Source organism: Triturus cristatus, chromosome 9 (genome assembly GCF_964204655.1).
Source record: "Triturus cristatus chromosome 9, aTriCri1.1, whole genome shotgun sequence".
In the NCBI taxonomy this organism is placed as follows: domain Eukaryota; kingdom Metazoa; phylum Chordata; class Amphibia; order Caudata; family Salamandridae; genus Triturus; species Triturus cristatus.
In genome coordinates, this window is record NC_140592.1 from 1,043,080,241 (window position 1) to 1,043,102,970 (window position 22,730).

At 46.0% G+C, this 22,730-nt stretch overlaps 1 protein-coding gene across 1 annotated transcript in view; it reads right to left on the reverse strand.

The window, feature by feature from the left end:
• IVD (isovaleryl-CoA dehydrogenase) overlaps positions 1-22,730 on the reverse strand; it is a 314,006-nt gene that overhangs the window by 127,636 nt on the left and 163,640 nt on the right. The window contains exons 4-5 of the mRNA XM_085626876.1: positions 18,284-18,453; positions 3,860-3,953 (exon numbers count right to left, since the gene is read on the reverse strand). Coding sequence (XP_085483002.1) covers positions 3,860-3,953; positions 18,284-18,453 — 264 coding nt within the window. The remainder of the gene's footprint in view (positions 1-3,859; positions 3,954-18,283; positions 18,454-22,730) is intronic.

Below are 22,730 nucleotides of genomic sequence, written 5' to 3' on the forward strand. Positions count from 1 at the left end.
GTGAGGGGACACACCCAGCGCCTCAGGATTCTTGTAATTTGCTTGTATCCAGACAGACCTGTTGGGGACAAAGTACATTAAGGCTAGGAGCTTGCCCAGGTTTTCCCAGCTAACCCTGTCAAACGCCTTTTCAGTGTCCAAACCTGAGCAGGACTAAAAGGATCTTTTCGTGTCACCATCTCAAGGAGGTGGACAATTCTTCTGACATTGTGCCTCACTTGCCAGCCCTTTGCGAACCCTACATGATGGTGTCTACAAGACCCGGCATGTATACTACCAGCCTGTTGCAAGGACTTTTTTCAAGATTTTAAGGTCAACAGTGAGTAGTGCAATCAGTCTAAATGAGGAACATTGTTCTGTGTCCCTTACAGTCTTATGAATCAAAGAAATGTCTGTCTTCTCCATAGATAACATGACACTTGAAAGATGGTCAAAAGCATTATGCAGCACGGTTAGGGGTTCTGCCAGGCATAATATAAAGGTTTTATAAAATAAAACTGAAAAGCTGTTTGGACTCATGGTTTTGGCCGAGCCCATCTCCTTCAGAGCTCTCCCGACTTCCCAAGAATTGTTCCAGTACTTTTTTTCTGTTGGGAGGTTAGGGTGGGACCTCCTTAAGTGGTCAGCTTGTTCTTGATCCTCCTCTCATCTTGAATCTCCTGGGAGTTAAGAGCCAGAAAGATTTCCTAAACTCCTCTTAACTTTTACTTTTTACCGCAAAGGTCCCATCTTGTTTATTCTTTCAATGAATTTCTTGGCCTGCTGCATACTCAAGTGCTGTGCCAACAGGGTGCTCACCTTGTTACCTTTTTCATAACACGTGCCACCCAGCTTTAAAAGCATTCTGTAAGGCCTAGTCCAAACTGAGGTGGCACGGTGTGCAAAAAAACAATGGACAGGGATGCGGCCCAAGTAACTACCAATGGCTGAGATTAATTCAAGCATTCATCACTTTTTTGGATACTTTAGTGGGATCTCCAATGTGGTCACTGTTAAGTGCCTTAGAAGTGTCAAATCTAATCAATCTTGCATCTGGCTGTTCTTTATATGTTTAGGAACTCCTCAGTCTGCTCTGTATTGTGCACTTGAGTAGCCAAGGGTGTTTAGCACACAACTTAGACTTTCCCTCCGTGGTATTCTATATCAGGGTGGGCCCCTTCACAATACCTTCATACTAGTCATTGTTCCCATCTTCAAGGCGGAATCCTACATGGGCTGATTGGAAGTCTGATGACCTCATCCTGCTGTGCAAAAGGCATCCTAGCAAACCTTCATGAGAGGAAATTATTAGACTGTCACATTTTAACTTTGTCAACCTTGCTAACCATGGTTAATCTCTCAGGGTGTGGAATTACTCTTCCCTATTTAGTGTCCAAGAGTTTTATCCAGCGTTCTGGATATAGTCTGTTAAATCCTTTGCAACAGCTATGCCACTAACTTACCAAAATACAATGAATTAAGGACTTGACTACACAATCTCCTTCACTCTCATATTCTCCATGGCCTTTTCTCAAAGCTCATCATTCCTTACTAAATCCTAAAACCTTTCCCCATGGTTGTTCTCCCACCCCCCCAAACATTGTTCCATCTTCCTTTATGCCTGCATATTACCGGTTTCTCTTTTTACTTGAGGTTATCGTCCACAAATCCATGTTGTTCCCTTTTCTGCTTCCAAATAAGAATCTCTTCGAATAAGGTGCAACTTTTTGCCTCTCATCTCCTTTCCTAATACCCCTTTATAAATCTTCCCCTTTCCAAACCATATCTGCAGAAGCGTTCTGCGCTTGCATTTGAAGCGTGATGCTCTGCCATGCACTAAAGTTCTTTGGAGAGTCCAATACCTACTTTGATATGCCAGATTACCCCTCCACTTTATCGCTCATCCCTACCCTAGGACCTAGCCAGCTTTAGCAGCAGGCCACACTAACCCCCATGCACTGCTAGACACACCTTAGATGAGTGCTTTGCAGCTCCAAGACCATGGTCAGTAAACTTTTCTTTCTTAACTACCAACATGCTTTTCTATTGCCTATCCGGGCATCAAATAGACATAAAGCAACTTCCACTTACTTCTCCGTACCTTGATGCTGGACCTGAAAAAAATGTATCCCAGGACTAGATAAGATGCTCAAAAACATCCGTCTCATGTCAGAAAAAGAATTGTCTGTCTTTAATACTGATGGAAGTGATCATAGACCTCTTTCTGTTTTCTTGAAACATGGCTTCCATTAAAAACAAAAATTACTTGGTTTGATAAAACATTTCACACTCCAATCTCAACTAAGGAAGAAAAGACAACTACTATTAAAACAATTAAGGGGGTCATTTTGGGATACCATTTGTACTCCCTTGCAATTATTTCAAAAGTGGTTTACACAAAAAAATAAATAGTGTATGTTGAATCTAAATATTATAGGCACTAAATTGACCAGATTCTAGCTTTTTCTTTATTCTTGCAAAGTATGGAATACAGGACTCCATTCTCCATTTGCTGAAAGTAATATCAGAAGCACAGTGGGTTACATTTTTGGCTATGATGCCATGGGCTATTTATCAAATCAGGATGTGTTTACATCAGATGCGTTACTGGTGGAACATTTCACTCTGTCAGTTTCTAGATTATTTTTCCCCCAATTACATCTAACCAAAGGAACAGGCCCCAATAACATTCCTGCAAGTAAAATAAAAGTGAATCAAGAGTGGTGGATCTCACAAATGTCTTAATTATTTTGTTGAATTTCACATTCAAGCATATTCCCCGACTTGGGAGAGGTGCAGCAGTAAAGGTCCTCCTTTTTAAAATGATTTTCACTCTCATCCAAAAACGAATTAATTAGCTTAATAGATCTCTGGGCTAAAGTATGTTTGAAGGCAATTCTAAATCACCCAAATAAGTGGATATTAGATCACGAGCAGACATCACACACCAAAGCAGATTGCTTTGTACCGTGGTCAAAAGTCGATAGATCAGTCAAATAATTCAAATGGTTGTTTTGTTGGCTTCTAAGCAGCGTTCGACCTACTGCTAGGGAAATTCTATCGCAGAATTTAAAAATCAGTGAATATATCTCCTCTTCATACTGTAATAAAATTCATCTCACGAACATGGATAAGATGAAAATATAGATTTAGTCAAAGAAAACAGAAAATTGAGGATTAGAGACACTAGGTGCAAACTTTCCGGTACATTACATGGCTGGACTTGCTAACAAGTTGTTAACGGTGACGATTATTAAGTTTAGAATAGTTATTAATCAATTATATTCATACATTCAGCATGTGTCAGGTAGTTAAAACTTATAGCAGGTTATTGTTGGTGTCACATTAAATCCAATTGTACTAATGTTTTAATTGGATTGCTATTTATATTGAAAGTTCTGTAACTTAAAACATTTTCTTATGAAATATTGCAATTTAAAATATGATGTTGCAAAAATGTTATTAGTTAAAACGAGATATATGGATGTGGCATTAGCATTTGGTCATTTATAAAAAATAATGTGCAAGTATTTAAGAGTTTGATGGGGTACGTACAAAATGTAAGGTTTTCATAATGTTCTAACTCGATTAACTTACAATGATTTAAAGGCAACGATCTTAATAAAACATTTATATGAAAAAAATACACAGACTTCTAATGAAGTAATGATGTTTTACCAGAACTGGAGTACATCTTTGGACCTGGGTATACCAATACTCTCATCTCACCTAGGTCATACTACCCAAACACACTATGCAACATGTTCCCTCATGAGAACTCCTCGCACCGGTTAACAGGACTATGAAACTACACAAGTGGTGAACATGGGCTATACAAATGGCAATGGATAACACTCCGTGGTGCACGATGAGCTTATACCTTTTTTTTCTGCCTTCAATCTCATGGATACAACGTCTGAGCCAGCATTTGCTTCGCTCATTGCAAGAGCACCAACATGTTCCCCATTGATCAGCTGTGAAGACAAAAATCTGTGATCAAGCAATTGATAAGGATGTTGCACAGTCTGATTCTATCATATACATCATATAGAAGAAAAATCCATAGGCATGAGTACAACTAGCACTTCACTATCATATGTTCTAAACCAGCCTTCTCCAACGAGTAGCTCGTGAGCTACTGTTAGCTCTGTGTGCAGCCCAGCCTTCTAAATTAAGAACTTTTGCCTGGTGAATTAGTACGTGCATATCAAAATTGAGTGCGCATTTGAGATATAAAAGTGTTTATTTTCAAAACTTTTAAGGCCATGTTTGAAGAAAAAATGATGGATTTCCAATGTATATTTAACGCAGATATTTCAGCGATAAATCATGAGGCATTGGGGAGACTTGTTACTAATAATACTAATGTGGTGCAAGAGACATGGCAGCTATGGCTCTTATGAATTACTTGTGTAGAAGCATTCCAAATTGGCAAAGCCTGTTTTACATTACTGCTGGCAATCTTGTCTGATGCACGGATGTAATCACTGTCACTGCTAGTAATCTTGCATATGGTGGCCATTAATGTAATCTGGATTGTTGTGGTCACTGTTACAACACTAATAAGTAGCTTTGGGATGTTGTACTTTGAACATAAGTAGCTTCTATTGCAGAAAAGGTTCTAGGTCCCTGTTCTAAACTAAGTAGCAATTCCAGGTTAATCGAATATGCTACTTACCAGTATGCATCTGTTCTTGGCATGTAGGGCTGCTGACATTCATATCTGTGCATAGATCGCCGCCTAGTGTTGGGTCTGGATGATTGCACATTGTTGTCCTGGAAGAGTCTTCGAAGTATCACGAGATAGGTGGCTCCTCCCCTGGACTACAGTGCGCATGGGCATCCCCTCCATCCTTGATTGTTTTTTTCCGCCATTGGGTTCGGATGTCCTAATCTTAGCTCTTGGAGTATTTAGGCCTTTAAATTCGTCGGTATTGTTTTCGTTCGGCGCCAAGTATTTTTGTCGAGTGCGTTCGAGTAAATCATCAACGATGGAACCCAAGACATCGAATAGCCCCTTTAAGCGTTGCCCTCTTTGCAACGCTAAGTATGCTCGTTTCGACGTGCACCCAGTGTGCAACAAGTGCCTCTCTCCAAACCACGACGAAGCCACCTGTATGGCGTGTTCCAGGTTTCGATCGAAGAAGACCCTTCGCATACGTCGAGCAGCTCGGCTCGAGGCGCGGAAAGCGACGCCAAACCCGGACAACATCTTCGGGACCGAAGATGAGGAGGTCGTGGACCTTGAAGTTCAGGGGGAGCTATCGGATCCGGCTTCGGAGCGAGAATCCGACTATGATGCCGAGGACGAGCGTATAGTAGATGAAGAGGAGGATGATGTCGTCGAAGAGGTAGGAGACGACGAAGAGGCCCTTGGGGCCGAGGAGGATGGCTCGGAAGATGAGCTAGGCCCACATGTCGGTACAGGGCCCAAAGAGGCACTCGATAAGGCTCAGGTCGAGGGAACGCCACAAGGCCTTACCCAAGATCATTCCTCTCGTTCTACCGCATAAAGGCCCGGCGTCGAACTACCCTAAAGAGCCATCGGTATCGAAAGCGCCATCATTCGATCAAACGAAATCGAAACTGAAGGCAAAGGCACCTACCTCGAAACCGAAAGTGAAAGAGTCTCTCATCGGCTACAAGGCCTCGAAGCCCTCGGAGCCGAAAACACAAAAGAAGGCCGTCGACGCCAAGAGATCTCATGGGGCCTTTGAGCCGAAGGCGGCGCTGAAGACCAAGGTCAAGGTTGCCGACCCGAAAAAATTGGCGCAGAGGATGGTCGACACAGACATACAGAGCGACCCGCGAGAACCGACCCATCCCAGGCCTCGTGTCGAGAACACGGCGTCTGGTTCGGGGTTAGATGCCACGTCAAAAAGGGTATCGAAGGAACGTGTCGAATCGACAACACCGTCTCCCTTCCTAAAGAAGAAGGTGTCGGAGTCGTTACTCCGCATCCACGACACGGCTTCCGTGCTTGGCGCAAAAGCACCCCCGCAGCCGAAGACGGTCAGCACAGTTCACATCGCGTCGACGCACATAAAATTCGGACTACCACCGGCAGTACGACCGAAGATGTTCGACGCAAAGACGGGTCCCGAGCCGCAAAGACGGGTCGACCCGAAGAAAACTGTCGAAGCACCAACAGGAATGCCACTGGTACAGAGGGCTGTCGAAGTACCTCAGGAAGATGAGGAGCCAAGGCAGTTTATCGATGCGGAGACTGGTAGACTTTCAATATATAAAAGAAAGATACTGCCAGAGAAATCAATGGAGCCATACAAAATTCCATTGAAGAAGAAAAGGGCCACATCACCAGTTCTGGAAGAACATATTCAATATTATGACCAGGAGCCTCAGTCATTTTCACCCACACAATTTGATGTGGATGTAGGGGATACTGGTGATGTTGAGGACACTTATCCTGTGGACACGGACTCTGAGGATCAAAACCAACCTTGGGTGGACAATACTGGTACAGGGGACCCCCAAACTGCTCCAGACACACAGGCATATGTGGTAAAAACATCTCCTACTGAGGATACTGCTGCTTTCAATGCCTTGATTGAGAGAGCAGCTAAAAATCATGATGTACAGCTCCACACTGATCCTATTGAGGATGATTTTCTGATGGATACCTTCTCTACCTCAGAAAGATCTGTTAAAACTCTGCCCATGCTGAAAGGGGTCCTAAAACCGGCTAATGACATTTTTAAGGAGACCACAAGGGCGAGAGTACTAAACCCTAGGATTGACAAAAAATATAGGCCAGCTCCTGTGGACCCTACCTACATAAGAGGACAGTTGCCTTTGGACTAGTTGGTGGTTTCCAATGCTCGGAAGAGAGCCAACTCACAGACGACGGGTGATGCAATTCCAGGTTAATTTGTTTATTACCTATACATAGTAATGTGGTTGATAAACCTTTTGGAAGAAATGGAAACACCTTATAGGTTAGATGACATTTCTTGTTACCCATACCACTTTGGCAAAGAGGAGTGTTAATTTAGTGTTATTTGTTTAATTGATTATGTGTCGTTTAATTACATGGTGCTTTTAGGTGTTATTTATCAGTATAAATATTGTGAGGTTATCTGCATCGCATTCGGTATTCCAGTAATGGTTTGCATGTTTGTTGTGCAAGTTATGGATTGTGGTCCTAACCATAATTTCTGAATTTCAAGTATTTTTTTTTTTTTTTTAATTTGCAACCATATTTGCACTTTAACTGTGTTTTTGACCAGTTTCTGAATCTTTTTTTAAAAGCGTTATAACAAAAGTTAACCATAACTTTACCCTTTGTTTTTTCTCCATTGAGTTTTTGAGTTAATTTTGATCAAATATCACATCTAAGAGCACCCTGCACCCAACCGCCAGCGGAGCCCTATGCCCCGCCCTCTGTTGATTGCCAACCCACGTTGTGCAGGACTGACAGTCAGGCCCTGAATTGGATTTGCGGTCCTCCACAAGGCCCTGGGCCAACAAATGCCTGGTAGCATGACAACAGTGCATGCTTCATGGTCCTTTGCTAGATCTGCAGTCCAGTACCAGATCCATGAATCCAAGAATGGGTCAGCATGGGTCCCTAAAGCTTGCCCTGGGTTCACAGGTCTATGCTCCAAAAGCAGCATTGTGTTTGTGGGTCCTGGCCAGGCTCTGTGGAACTGGGGTGGCTTGCTGGGAACAGCAAAGCAGATGTGAAGAACCCCATGCAAAAAAACACAAATATATATTACAAGGGGTATCCCATAGGGGTGCCAAGGTGTACTTCTCTCAATACCTTTAATACTTGAAATAGCAGACAGGAGAGAAAGTTCTTAGACAATCAGATTTGAGTATTTCATTTTTTTAATTTGCAGTTCTTTGTGAAACCAGGTTCATGGAACTCTGCAGATTGACAATCCTGATCGGTTTAGAATTTAACCTCTTCATGCCCAATCCAAGATCCTTTTTATTTGCTAATTTCTCAAAAAGTACTTAACGAATTTACACAAAACCAAGCAAAGGCCCTTCCTTAAATAAAGTGCGATCTTAATGCCAAATTTGGTGTTTTCGTTCAGCCATTTTCTTTCTGCACCAAGTAGCAAAGAGTACTATGGCAATTAAACTTGGAAACAGCACTTTTATGCCCCCCCCCCCCCCCGCACCGCTTTTGTGTGGTGTCTGCTTGAAGGATCTATACGAAACCTGCCATGAAGAAGCCAAAGTTGCCTTAAAGTTTTGAGCAGGTTCATCGAACAGCGCTAATGTTATTAACAAAACAAAAAAACTATTTTCAATGCAATATACGACTTAACAGAAGCTACAGAGATGCTACGTCCTGTGTAAAAGGGTCTTATATAGGGCTTTGTAGCCATCTTAAACCATGAAGCTGAAGGCAGAGTGATTAGTAATGTCACCAGAATCCCAGGATGTCAATATGAGATCATATTACTTGTTACCTATTCTGGATTTTTTCATATTACATGTTTGTTTTGGGGAAACTGACTTGAAAAGGAATTTTTCAAACTGGGAAATCATTACTGAGAACACCAAGTGAAATATAAGGATTACACTGCTTGGGCTGTAGAAAAAAAAAGACTAGAAAAATAGTTCTGTAGTTAAAAATGTAAAATCTTAAAATAAAAATAGCTTTGTTACAACCATTCTATCTGCAAAAGGGAGAAACTGTGGAAGTTGTTTTCTGTAAAGTGTACGGCAACAATCGTCAATGATTGCATTTAGAATGTTCAAAGTTTGTTTACCTTTCATGAGGAGAATATTAATTAAGCAATAGACAACAGTCAATATTGGCTGAGTGGTTTGTGGCTGTTATTATTCATGATGAAATCCTAATTTTCAATATTTTCCAAATTCAGTGTCAGCCATGAAATATTTGTCATATTTCATGGATATATACAGGGCCACTGGAATTATGAGACAGAAGAGAGGGAAAAACTGTGCAGCAAGAAAAGGCAAATTATGCAGCATAATGCAGCACATTTTTAGATAGTATTTCTTCATTATTTTGTACTTTTTACACTTGTTAACACTGGGCATTGGAAGCACCTCATTAGTGGCAGTTTAATACCCAAATATGACAATAGGCAACAGGAAAGTGTCCAGTCAACAATTGTAAAAGGGCTTCCACTGGGTGGCTACATGAGCAGTTGGGTTTTTAGTAACTTTTGAACTGTTTGAGCCAGAAACGACATTTTATTGCTATAATCTGCGGATTATGTTATGTTAGTCCAACTTGTATAGCGCAACAGCTGCCTCAGCAAAGAGGGGTCCCGGTGCTTGCTACAGGCAGACTGCAAACTAAAGTCTAAGCCACAGGGAAGAGATGGGTTTTTATTGCCTTCCTGAACAACAGGTAGTTGTCCAGGCTGCGAATGTGAGGGGGAAGGGAATTCCAAAGCTTGGCTGCAGACAGCGGAAAGATCGTCCCCCGGCACGTAAACGTTTTACCCTTGGGACAAGAGCCAAGCATGACCCCATAGAGCGTAGATGGTGTGTGGGTGTATATGTGACCAGCACATCAGTCAAATAGTGGGGGAAGAAAGTTTCAGGATTTTAAAGGCAAGGCAGAGCGCTTTGAATTCTATGCGCTTGGCCACCGGCAGCCAGTGTAATCGCCGGATAGCACCCGAGATGGGGCGCCTTCTTGGGAGACCCAAAAGAGCTCTGGCAGCCGCATTTTGGACCCTTTGTAGGCGCATGACCTTAGCTTTATTCACCCCCCAAAACAGCGAATTAGCATAATCAAGCCTTGATAGTATGGCCGCCTGGATAATCATTTGTCTAGTGGACAGGTCATAGTAACCCAGAAGGGGTTTCAGTCCATGTAATAGACCGAAACACTTGGCAGCTAATTTCTTAGTGTGGTCCTGAAAACAGAGGGTTGAGTCCATCCATACCCCTAAGTTTTTCACCACCAATTTAGGGGTAGGTGCGCTCCCAAGGGAGTTTGGCCACCAGTTCTCACTCCGTACAAATTAATAAGCACGGGTCTCAGGGCAGAGCCCTGTGGCACACCCTGGACACAGGAAAGAAAAGGCGGGGCAGACACCTGAAAAGATCTTTCGGAGAGGAAGGATCTAAACCATTCCAAGGCAGAACCACCGATTCCGGCCTCCTCCAGACGGTTTAGAAGGATCTGGTGAGAGACAGTGTCAAACGTGGCACAGAGATCCACCAAAATCAGTGCCGCGGTATTGCCCGCATCTAGAATGGTCCACAGATACTCGTTCACAGCGAGGGGCGCGGTCTCCGTACTGTGCGGAAACCATTCTGCGTGGGATCCAGGATGACATTGGTATTCAAAAATGCAGTAAGGATGGTATTGATGTGTGCCTCAGTGATTTTAGCAGCCCAAGGTATAAGAGAGATAGGGCGAACGTTATCTAATTTTGCTGGATTGAATGACGGCTTTTTAAGAAGGGGGGGGGGGGGAGGGTGGGGGGGGACTACCATAGCCTGTTTCCATTGCGTCGGAACCATAGCTGTGGAGAATAAGTAATAATTTACTGGCACAGAGGTGCCAAAACCACAGGCGGAAATTTTAAAAACTGGTCCGGCTTGAGCGGGTCTGCAGGGAAGCCAGATTTAATTTTGCTGCAGAGCAGGCAGAGCTCATCATGAGGAAAAACTGTAAGAGTGTGAACGGTAGGGGGCCTGGATACAAGGCTTGGACAGGCAGGGCCAGTAGAAAGGACTTATATATAGTCTCAACTTTGTTTACGAAAAAGGTAGCAAGGTCCTCGCAGTGCTGCTTAGACGTGATCCCAGAGGCCACAGGAGTTTTCCGGGATTTAAGATCATTAAGTATTTTAAAAATGCATTTAGATGGATTGCTACTAGATTGAATTTCCTTAGCAAAGTAAGCAGCACACTCAGCCCGAATGGCCTGATGATATCTTTTGATGGGAATCTGATAACATCTCTTCGCAGACAGATCATAATCCCATCTCAAGCCTGTTCCAGTTTTTTACAAGCTTTGCGCATATCAGCCAGTCTTTTGGAAAACCAAGGATTGGTTTGAGAAGTAGGGCACTTGGACCAATTGCCCGGGATAAGAGAGTCCAGTACTTGGAGAATCCAGTCGCAAAAGATTTTATAAGCCACATCTGGATCCGTAGGTAACTTGGGCAGTTTTAGAGCAAGAAGGGCGTTCAATTGCTCAAGGTTCAATTTACGCCAAGGGCGATTATATGAGGATTTCTGGACACCTATGAATGGGGGTACAGGAGCCAAAAGATTATGCAGCATATGATGCATCATGAGGCAAATGTGTCAAACCTGTAATTATGCGGCAATCGCCACACAATCCAATAATTCCAGTGGCCATATACATATATATCCAGTTACCACTCCAAAGCGCTTCCAGGCACCAAGCAGAGAGACGGACAACTTCAATTTTGCTGTTGTGTTTGCCAAGATGGCACTTAATATTTCAATCAATGCAAACGCTCAGAACCCGTTTCGGCCAACGCAGTGGCCTTGCCCACAATATATATATATATATATATATATATATATATATATATATATATATCTATAGCCATGAAATGGGGTCCAAGACTGTCAGTAAAGGGGTTCTGTAACCGCAGAAACCATGAGGTTGAAGGCTATGACGTTTGTAAATGTCATCAGAACACTGTGTTGGCAATATAGGAACACATTAAATGATGGCAATTTTTTTATTGCATTACATCTTTATTTTGGTGTAGCTATCTTAAAGACAAAATTCTGTAAACGCAGGGAACAAAGGGAAATTATTCTAACTAGAATATTTATGTTCATGAATAACTTGATAAAACCGTGGTGAGGGTCATAGAATATGTGATTCTGTAACTGTAGTGTTTACCGCATAATTATGTATTTAGCAATTAAATTTATAAATTTTCAGATTCAACACAAACATGTATTTCTAGCTAAAAAAAACACAATAAATTATATAAATGCAGACAGAAAATGAGCCACATAATTTGCATTTTAGTTACACAATGAAGAAGATATTAGCACTCTAGTTTTTCTTTGTTCAAAAGAGAACTCTAGTCAACAGAGAAAGGGGATACCTCCAAGTACCCACCAAAATTCCCCAACACTGATTGGCGCCTATGTGCTGCATGCCGGTAGAATGAGACTCGAGTGGAGGCTTTGGCTACTGGTCAGTTTCTGAATGATGGTTGAATCTTCCAAACAAAGAACAGGATGGCAGTTTTTTTTATTTATATCTATAATCTTGTGTTTAAAGAGTGCAATGTCAGATTCTTACATTTTCCCTCTTCCATTTGTGCAAAGTAATCCTCTTGAGCAGAAACACAGAGGAACAGCCCCTACACTTTTATAATTTGATAATCAGTTTTTCTAACTAAGTGCAATCAGAAGCCTCTCAGGTGGCCCTCTGTAGTGTCCTGCGAGACACGTTCTAGTGTCTCAACAGGAATCTGTAATCCCAGCCACTCCCTCGAGGGCTGGACACACTGCACCCCACACCCATCCATCACGGGTGTCACGAGTGACGTGGCCCCGTCAATAAAAGAGCCCGAGTGCACGTGCTCGTGGCCAGTTACTGCACTACCTCGCCTGGTGTCTGTGTCTACCGATTATGTAATGCGGGCCAGAGGCCCAACACAACATTGGCGACGAGGCGGGTTTGACCCCGCGTGCCCACAGCTCGGCGCTGCGTCGTCCCGCATGGGGAGGAAGCATGCCTGAAGCTTCGACATACTTCACCGTGTTGCCCATCGGTTTCGCCAGAAATAAGAGGGAAAAGCGCTCCCCATGTGGCACCAACTACAGCGCAGAGACGATCCACTCTGGTGAGAGTGAGAGACCGTGATGCCAGCAAGGGACCCGATGCCACGCGGACTGTGAGTGCTTGCAGTCAAAAGGTTCCGTGACCCTCGCCCTGGGGCAACAGGGAGAGCCGCCCTGCCACGTCCGAACAAGGCGCTGCACAGCCAAGTGGCATCCCTGCCTTACTGACTCACCGGACCAGCCCGAGGCATCAGCTGAACTAGTGAAGCGTCACAGCCAGCATCACGCCCGAGGCATCTTAGCGCTGCTGTCCCACATTGCCTGCAAGCCCCACGGTCAGTGCCGCGACAGAGTGCATATCAGCACCGAACGTCCCAAGCGCATCCCAAGTGCCACACACAGGCCCCTAACATCCTGCGTGTGAGGTCCGCGGCGAGACCCACCCGGCATCTGCAAGACCCAGTGGGCTTGCCCCACTGCCTATTACTGGACTAGCACCCAGTGTACTGTGCACAATAAGTCACCACCGTACTACATAGGAACCTGCGTCACCACCGTGACAGGGAAAATGTCACCCAGAGCGACGGCCGGAAGTAGAAGGTTGCCACCTACCTCCGCAGCCCACGCCTATTGCGAGCCAGCATGCTAACCAGTCAACGGAGAAGGAACCCAGCTGCCAGCGGAGACTCAGGGAAGACAACCGAGACTCAGCTCACGGCCGTTGCCAGGGTGAGTGCCAATACCTATATCCTGCATGCACACGGACCAGCAGCGCTGGAAAACGCGCGAGTTGTGTAGCCCCGATCTGCCCAAAGGAGCCAAGTACATGCCTGCATGAGAGCGTCCCGCAGGTACAGGAACTTTGCCGCGGCTGCCTGCGACCAGATTAATGGCTCCCGACGCCTTGATCAGAAACGTCGGAGGTGCCACCTAGCGGCGGCCCAGTGTACGGCACCCGGAGAGCAACAGACTCTAATATGACGACCCCGACGGGGCCCACCGTGTTCTGAAAGCACAATCTAGCGAGTCTACAGCAGCGGGTAGACCGAAGAAAAGACACGGTAGGAGCCGCCTTACCGCACTAGCGCAGTGTGTCCCTGCGTGCATGTCCTCAGCCCCAGCACCTTCCTGCACCAGGCCTGTCTGAGCTTCAGGAGCATGAGCGGAGTCACTGCAGCGCCATCTAGCCTGCAGCGCCACCTGGCTGCCAGCTTCAACAAAGCGTGAAGAACACCGGCAAACCTACCCTCAAAAGCACAGCGCCACCTATCGGCTGAGTAACAACACCTCGCCAAAGCAGCACTGGTACAAGCATTTTCCCCATAAGGCAAGACGGCCACCAATACAAACCTGCGGGCAGTGTTTGAACAGCTGATGTGAAACACGTACATACACAAGAGGAACTGGGACCATACAAGCATTGAATGCAGCCAACTCTCCCTCAGCAAAAACGGGAACATACAGTGCTTCCCGGCTCCCACACTGAGGCTAAAGACAGTCATGCATGGCAAGAGCGAATCAACCAAAAACGCAAGCGTCTGCACGACGTGGCATGACAAAGGATACGCGGTGGAGTGCATCATCTGTTCGACATCACTGAACTCTAAGTATTAGAACAGCGCACTGCTTGCCACCTCTGCACAGCACAGCAACAAGCGAGGCCGGCTGCGTAAGAACCGCGTCCCATATGCTACTGCCCATTCAGCTACGGCTGGAAAAAGGGGAGATCTCAAAAAACCACATAAGAAACCACATGACGCGCACTGACTTTCCACCGCGGCCGACATCAGCAGGCGAGAGTGGCAGACCCGTGACATGTGCGGTTACTTTACACCCCACAGACCAGCAGTACTAGAGCACAGCCCAGCATCCTACTAACCGGCCGGCAACAGCAGTCAACAGGTCCCAGAGTGCGCACTGCCACCACCAGGAAGACTAGCTGCTCACGCCCAGTTGCTGAGATGGACTGCACTAGGCACAGCAAGACGGGCCCTCAGAGAAGAAAACCCATGAAGTGGCCCTCTGCACCCTGCAAGTGAGTGCAGCAAGGGCACCTTCGAAGACAGTAAAGTCTCCAGGTAGCCACCACACTCAAGAGCCCCAAATTGCCTCAAGCTGCACCAGCGCAAACCAGCGTCATATAGGCAAAAGCACTGCCTGCCACCTCTGCAAGGTGCGGTGAGAGACTGACAAACCCCGCAAGCAGCTACAAGAGACTTAGAGCTACACACGGACAGCCACCACTAGCAAGAATGGACGACCAGCTAAGACAGCGACGTCTCCAGGGAACTGCCCCAGCAACAGCGTGAGAAAGACTGGTGCAGAGCATTCACCACACGTGGCTGCCCAACGCCACCGCTGGTGAAGAGGTGGCATCATCCGCTCCTACTGGTGGTCAGGTACAATCGCAAGCTACAACACAGGCACGCAAGCTGTCCGAAGAGAACGCCGAAGGTGGAGCGCACGCAGTCCGACGCGCGCAGAAGGCCACACCAGTGAATCCGACAACACGGGCAGGCGCCCGGGAGATAGAAGCATCTCCGCAACAGAACACAGCTGAATGCAGCACAGAGAGCGACCACGTCCCCACTGCACCAGCGAAGCCCCGCAGTGGGCTGAAAGCAACACAGGGTCCTCCTCCACACAGCCCCAAGATGGAGTCGGCGGTGACCCACAACAGGCAAGGAAGGAGTCGCACCCGCAGCCCCGCAGTGGGCCGAAAACAACGAGGTCCTCCTCAACACTGCCTCAAGATGGAGTCGGCGGTGACCCACAACAGGCAGGAGAGGAGTCGCACCCTTAGCGGGCCGAAAGCGTCACAGTGTCCTCCTCAACACAGCCTCAAGATGGAGTCGGCGGTGACCCACGACAGGCAAGGAAGGAGTCGCACACTCCACGTGGCGGCCGCCACAGCAACAGGAGCTCCAACGCCAGCGACACGCGACGGGACGTCACGTCGCCCAGCAAGCAAGGAGCGCGCCGGAGTGAAGGCAGAAGCCGGCGCCGTGACAGCGCCGCCTCGAGGTCCAAGCACAACGCCCTCGAAGAAAGAAAAGTGACAGCCCTGTCACCCTGAAAAACCGGAAGACACAGGTAGACTGAACAGACCGGAAAAAGGAGAAGGCCGGGGACTCACAGCAAGCCAAGAGCTCACCCCGACACATCGGACAGCCACCAAGGCGGACCACCGTCCCTGGACACAGCCTCACAGGAGAACTGAACGTAAGCCGCAGCAGTCGCAAACCGCGTCTCTCCACAACACGTCTTCAGGTGAACGGCCACTCCCCAAGCGTCGGCTGTCCAAGTCAAGGGGCATCCCTGCTCCTGTCCGCAGATGCCATGGGTGAAGATCTGCCCTGAGTGTCCGTCCTCACACCGCCTCAAGATGGAGTCGGCAGTGGCCCCCAAGCCAGGCAAGAGAGGATCAACACACTCTACGTGTTAAGCCGCCATGGACACTCAACATCAGCAAGGCGGAAGCACGTGGCTGCCCAGGTCCATCCTGACGTCCGAACTCTCCCAGCAAGTCACCAACACCTGTCATTCCGAGTCACCACATGGCTGGCAACCGTCACCCACGCCAGCCATCGGCACATGCGTCAAGCACCACTCCCTGAGTACCGATGGACTGGAGTCCGAAACCGTTGCCACACAAGCCGACTAAATGGAACCCAAAACCTCCTGTGAACCTGGCCTACACCGGAACCGCGGCAGCGAGTGCAAGTCTTGGCCAAGACTCATCCACCCGTGAGGGTCGTGTGTGCGACCAAGCAACGGCTCCTCGGCGGTCCTGCAGCTGCCCCCAGACGGCACACAAGCAGCGGCTCCGGCGCAGCCTTCCTACAGTCCCGCAGCAACCCCGACGACGGGCCTCCCCAGGCGGGAGAGCGAGAAGAGACATTGCCCCACCGACAAGGTACCGATCATAGCCAAGCGTTCCACAGGGACAGTCGGTCCAGCAACACCTCCGTGAACTTTCACGTCAGACCCCGTCCATGGCCATGACGCAGCCCATCAAAAGAACTAGTAGATCTCACCACAGACCATCACCGACGTCAGCCAAGAGGAAGCCATGCAAGACCCGTCATTGTCAGCGAACGGACGGTAGGCAGCGGACGTCTCCAAGCCAGCGGTCGTGCCCTGAGTCCCTCAGGTTAAACTACGAGTGCCCGCGGAGAAGGTTCTGCGCAAGCCAAGGTCACCAGCCAACGTCTGATGTCGTCCTGCCACCTGACTCGAGAAGCTGATGGACCCTGTGGTATTTCATCAACTGTGTTTTCCCCCACAGGTTGGACTTGACTCTTTGTTTTGTCCTTCAATAAAGTTGGGGAGGAATGTAGTGTCCTGCGAGACACGTTCTAGTGTCTCAACAGGAAGCTGTAATCCCAGCCACTCCCTCGAGGGCTGGACACACTGCACCCCACACCCATCCATCACGGGTGTCACGAGTGACGTGGCCCCGTCAATAAAAGAGCCCGAGTGCACGTGCTCGTGGCCAGTTACTGCACTACCTCGCCTGGTGTCTGTGTCTACCGATTATGTAATGCGGGCCAGAGGCCCAACACAACAGCCCTCCTCCCTGTGGGACTGGTGGGTGCTACGGACACACCTGGTCAAGGTATGGGTGCACACACTATAGGGACATAGCATACGTGGTGTAAATCAAAGTCCTGCCATTCAAATTTGAGGACCTAGAAAGCCTACATTGCGATAACCCAATGAAGCACACTGTGTGCCATAACCAGCAGTTTATGTGCCCGGTCAGAATGGCAAAACAAATGTAAAAGACACTACCATGACTCTCCAGAAAACAAGGATCAATCAATCACACGGGATACACAGATACTGTGCACACTGTTCCCAAGAACGTCCTACACTTGGCCTGGTTCGGTGATCTGCGAGACATAACTTTAATTCCCCGCTCTGGACCACATAAACATGCCAATGCTTGCAGACTGAAGTGCAACAGCAAGTGGCAATATCTGCGTATCTATAAGATGGAACATGTGCGGCTGTACATCCTTGGTACCCAGTCAAGCACCCTTGAGTTGGTGGTGACCTGCAATGCATCAACCACTAACTGCCACAAAGTAATGCAAAGTCCAAGTCGGGCAACACTTTTCTGTTGTCTGCATCACTGTGCTGGACAAATACAGGCTCCATGACACAGACATCCATGGAGAATGTGCTCACCAATGTGCTGACAAAGGCAGAGTGGACCAGTCCAAGAGGAAGATACCCCTGCTGTCTAAGAGAAGCGTATTCAGGAATGCTTGGGTTTCACGTGCAGACAACAGAGGAATAGCTTAAAGAGAATGAGTTTTTATAATGTCATTATTAATTAAAAACTATAATGGTTTACACTCGCATCAACTTAATAGAAATTCGATTTACAGGTAGGTTAGATCACCACCATAGGTTAAATCTCACAAACTCCTACCATTCTGGGTCTTTCTTCTCACCCACGGGTTCACATTTCAGTTTCTTGTGAGACGGATTTAATACAAGCACAGCCAAGTCTCCATAGCGACCACAACAGGGACCACATACACTTTACCTTGGGCAAGTATTTCTCTTTCTGGGCTTCATTGCCATTTCGGGCTAACTGGTTGACACAAAGGTTTGAGTGAGCGGCATAGCTGAGGGCAATCGCTCCGGAGGCACGAGACATTTCCTCCACTACTATGCAGTGCTCCAAGTATCCCATGCCGGCACCTCCATACTCAACTGAAAAACACAAAATAGATATCAAAACCTTTCATTTAAATACACGCGTTCCAAGCACGGTCAAAACTGAAGTGACAACACATAGCGCACTTTATGCAATATCGCGTTTGGATGTAAAGGAGCCAATTAATCACTTGCAGACCTGAAAGCGGACTCAGAGAACATGGTTACCTAAAGGGTCGGAAACCTGGCATGCTCTGCCCTTGCCGACACAACAGAAGTAGATTCCAAGCGTGTTGGTAAAAGCCAATGAGCTAAAATAATAAAACAAGGACAGTCACGTGCAACTCTTCTCTCAAAATGTTAGAGATAAAATTATTTTGGAGAAATTAGTTTCTTGTTAATGGTACTGGTGAGCTAGGTGTGGAAAAGCTTTAAAGATTATGTATAGAGAAATTTGTATTCGATTCTGAACTCAATTATTAACACGTAAAGTGTGCTGGCAAATAGTTGAAGACTGAAATACATGGTCAAGTCTACAGATCTAGATCATGAATCTTTACTAAACTTTAGACCTAGCTGAAGCTTGGACATTATTTTTGTGATCCCAAGACAAAGTGGTAGAGTTGTATGCACTAATCTAGAGTTGGCGACTGACTCAATCATTTGGTCTCATGCCAGTGGGATTAAGGCAAATAGGTTAATGTAGCTCTGAACAGATAAAAACTGATAACTTTGTAATGTGTGTGATGTGTTTCTTGGTTGATAACAGCTTATGTAAAAGGGCTCCAAGATTCTTATGCTTTTGCCGCAGTAGGATGTTTTTGAAAAACAATGCATTGGATTATACCTTTAAAATAGTATATTGCTGAGGTAGATTTTCTTCTTTACATCAAAACTAGTTTTAAGCTTCAACAGTAGACAGCTGAGGGTTACCAATAGTTGCAGACATTGTTATTTTGGTCCAGGAACACAGGGAGTTTGACTAGAACTTTGGTGCCATCGACTGAAGTCTAATAGACAAGACACCCTTCTCCGAATGAGAAAAAGTAGAGTTTGCCGCTATATGCCAAATAGGGCAAATAACAAAAGATGTCCAAACAAAACTACGGTAGTCTACCACGCTTCAAATATATTTAAAAAGTAAGTCGTTTTGTTCTCTTAACTTTTTAGAAGCAGTTTGTTACATTTTAGAAGCAATTTGTTATAAGGAGGGACTAACTTGGCGAAGAGATGAAGTCGAGTTTGATAACATTAAAACACAAGTCTATGATGACCTCGAGTTTGCAAGAAACAGTTTCACTTGTCCAGATTTTTCTCATGCAGAATCTATTTATCCAAATGCAGCTAGTCTTCATGGAAATAGATTTCAGCCTTATGCCAATTCCCTCAAACAGATTATAAATTTTGTCCGACTTTGATTCTATTTTTGCTTTCTGTAAAGCACTAACATTTTAATAAACTTCATGGATTTGTAACTTATTGATATCGAGACGCAATCCTTATTTAATGGATTGCTATTTGAAAATGCTATTTGAATCTAATCTTTAGGGACACATTTCTTCATCTATTCTTGAGGACAATGTCCCTTATCCTGCAAAAGTGCTTTATCTCCATCTTATCAATTAACTGAGAAAGCGTCAACACAGCACGCATTCAATATCTACAATGGGATGTCACCACAGAATATGGGCATGACACAGAACCTGAACTTTTGCCCAAGAGGGCCTGTGGCCATTGCGTTCTTACTGGAACCAGTGAAAAGGCCTGTTCAAACATTATCGAATTAAAAACGGTATGCTGTCACCATTACTCACTGTGCATGACCAAATACACAGATGGAATAGTTTTGTGTCAATTTAGAGAATTTGATTTGGGCACCCTCCTCCTTGGCCTCAGAGATAGGGACAGGTTCTCATGGTCATTTCAGGCCTGGGCCTCAACTCGTATGCATGATTTCATGTTTGCTGGCCCAAAAGAAAGCCAAGATGCCAGATTAAGTGCAGTTGGGTGACTCAGGACAGGGATGAATGTTCATTTACCCTGCAGGGGACATTTCCATCCCAATTTCTGACAGTGGAACAAGGGGTTCTGCAAAGTTCGGAACACTCCTCACTGAAATTGAATCTCTATTTTCAGCCCTAGGATCACCTGCTCATAAATCTTGGCTTAGGTTTGGGGAACCTTGCCTTCCTTCCCTCCCAAGATAAAGATGTGAACAAAATTACAGTATTGGAAGTCAAAACAAAATAAAGGGCTGCTGCACCCAAGAAATAATTTCTGAAGGTAGGAACAAATCATTGCTTGTAACAAGGCTGATGGAGATCATTGGGTATATCCATGCCAAAAGCCAGGCTAGACTATGGTTAATCTATTGGCCGGGACTCTGAAGGAAAAGCTAAAGACACTTCAGTTTCTGTATTTGGAGCAGTTTTCAAACTACCCAAAACAGCATAAATATTTCACAAGTGCAGTGCAAATTGCATTGGCTGGGGGTGAACCTAAGCATTCAGCTTAAAAGGGCTTGGGTACGCTGGCAGCAAGGATGGTCGCATAGCACAACACTGCATCCCTACTCACCCTCCTCCTTTAAGGCCTGGTGCATGAGAAGTCCAGACAATAGGTATGAGAAGTTGGTGGGGGGAAGCTGTCCCATGTTCACAGCTGTTGTGGGTGGGGCCCCATACCGTCTGGGGTCCATCAGTGGGGTTGAAGCAACACTCACGGCATGCCTACCAAGACGGGAAGGCGCGTGCGCATCCCACTTTTGCCTGGTCAATGCCCCCCAATGAAGCAATGGTGTCGGCGCCTATGCTTGTTGGCTTCTCAGTGATCCGATTCCAGATGTGCAAGGCCTACAGGTGCAGTAAAGGACCCGACCGGGAAAGATGCTGCCCGGAAACCTGGGGTTGCTTTCAGTGATGCTGGCTAGGGTTGTTGGGTGTGTCGTCTGGTGTTCTCTCCCACCCCCCTCACCCCCCCCACAAACCTGCTGCCCATGCTGGAACTGAGGCTCAATGCTGTTGCCTGACTAAGATGGTCTCCAAGAAATATAAAAACATAAGTTACTTCATTTTTAGTTCCTTCATTAGTATATTTTACGCCCTAAAAACAGCATAGAACAGATTCCGCAAGGCCACATCCTTGTTCGAGGTGTAGGGCAGCACATGCGAGGGTTTCTTCATTTGGCCTTATCTTAGCCGCCCCCCCCCCCAATCTGTTTTTGACTACAGAGGCAAGATCATCCGAACTATCTGGAGCATGACTGCGGAGTTAAGCTTTTGCCGGTGACCGCTAGACTGAGTTATGTCAAGTTGATCACCTGCAGACAGACTAATCACGGAAATAGCACTACAATTGAATAAGTGCATGTCACGATGGTGTAGGAGCATTTTACCCAAACACTGGAGCCGATTATTAGATCTAGTCATGTGTAATGATAGAACAGAGACATATGCAGCACTACAGCTTTCATACCTCTAAGCCCAAAGGCATATGGGTCCCATTAAGGTCTTACCTAGCAAAAATACTGAAGAATCAGTATTTCAAATGGAACTGTAGATGTTCCTTACAGTGATACTGTGATTGCACCATACAAGGGGTAGATTATGTTGGCACGCACATCCAATTCACCCTATATGGAAATAGTGTTAGAACAACTGTGGAAGGCGCACATGTACTGAGCTGGCTTTGATGGGTCATTTATCTTCACATTTCCCCCTATATCCCTTTTTATCGTGGATGTGAACTAATGGGCCATAAACATAGACAATATATTAAGTACAATGTAAACTTTGAGGTATGAGTAAATGTTGTTATACTCCTAAGTAAGTCTATAAAAAACAAATTGGATAAATCCATTCAGTTTAAAACTTTTGGTTTAACACACATAGTGATTCATAGAATAGCTTCACAATATTACATTTGTAGAACCAGGTAAGGACATCTAGAGCGTACAATGACAGATTTCTTTGGTCACAAGAAATCTAAGGAAGGAGCCTGGGGCCAGAGGATCTAACCGGTTGCAGCCTGCTCATCTCTGCCCTGTTGAGAACAAGAACGGGACCAATCTCACTTGAACCCAGAGTGACTTCAAGGACTTGTTGGCTAGCTTCCTGTTTTCTGAAGTCTAAGGACACAAAAGACTTCCAACAATTTTGCTGCGCTCTGACATCTGTGAGTCCTACCCTTGAGTGACATGTCCCCTCCAGTCCTGGGCCTCAGAAGTAGGTTCTGCAGCTGTGATGATGACACTGTGCAGTTCTACAATGAAGCATTGTGTGCATCTTAGGGATCGATGATGCGGTGACCTGACTGCGTGGAAAAGATCAACCCAT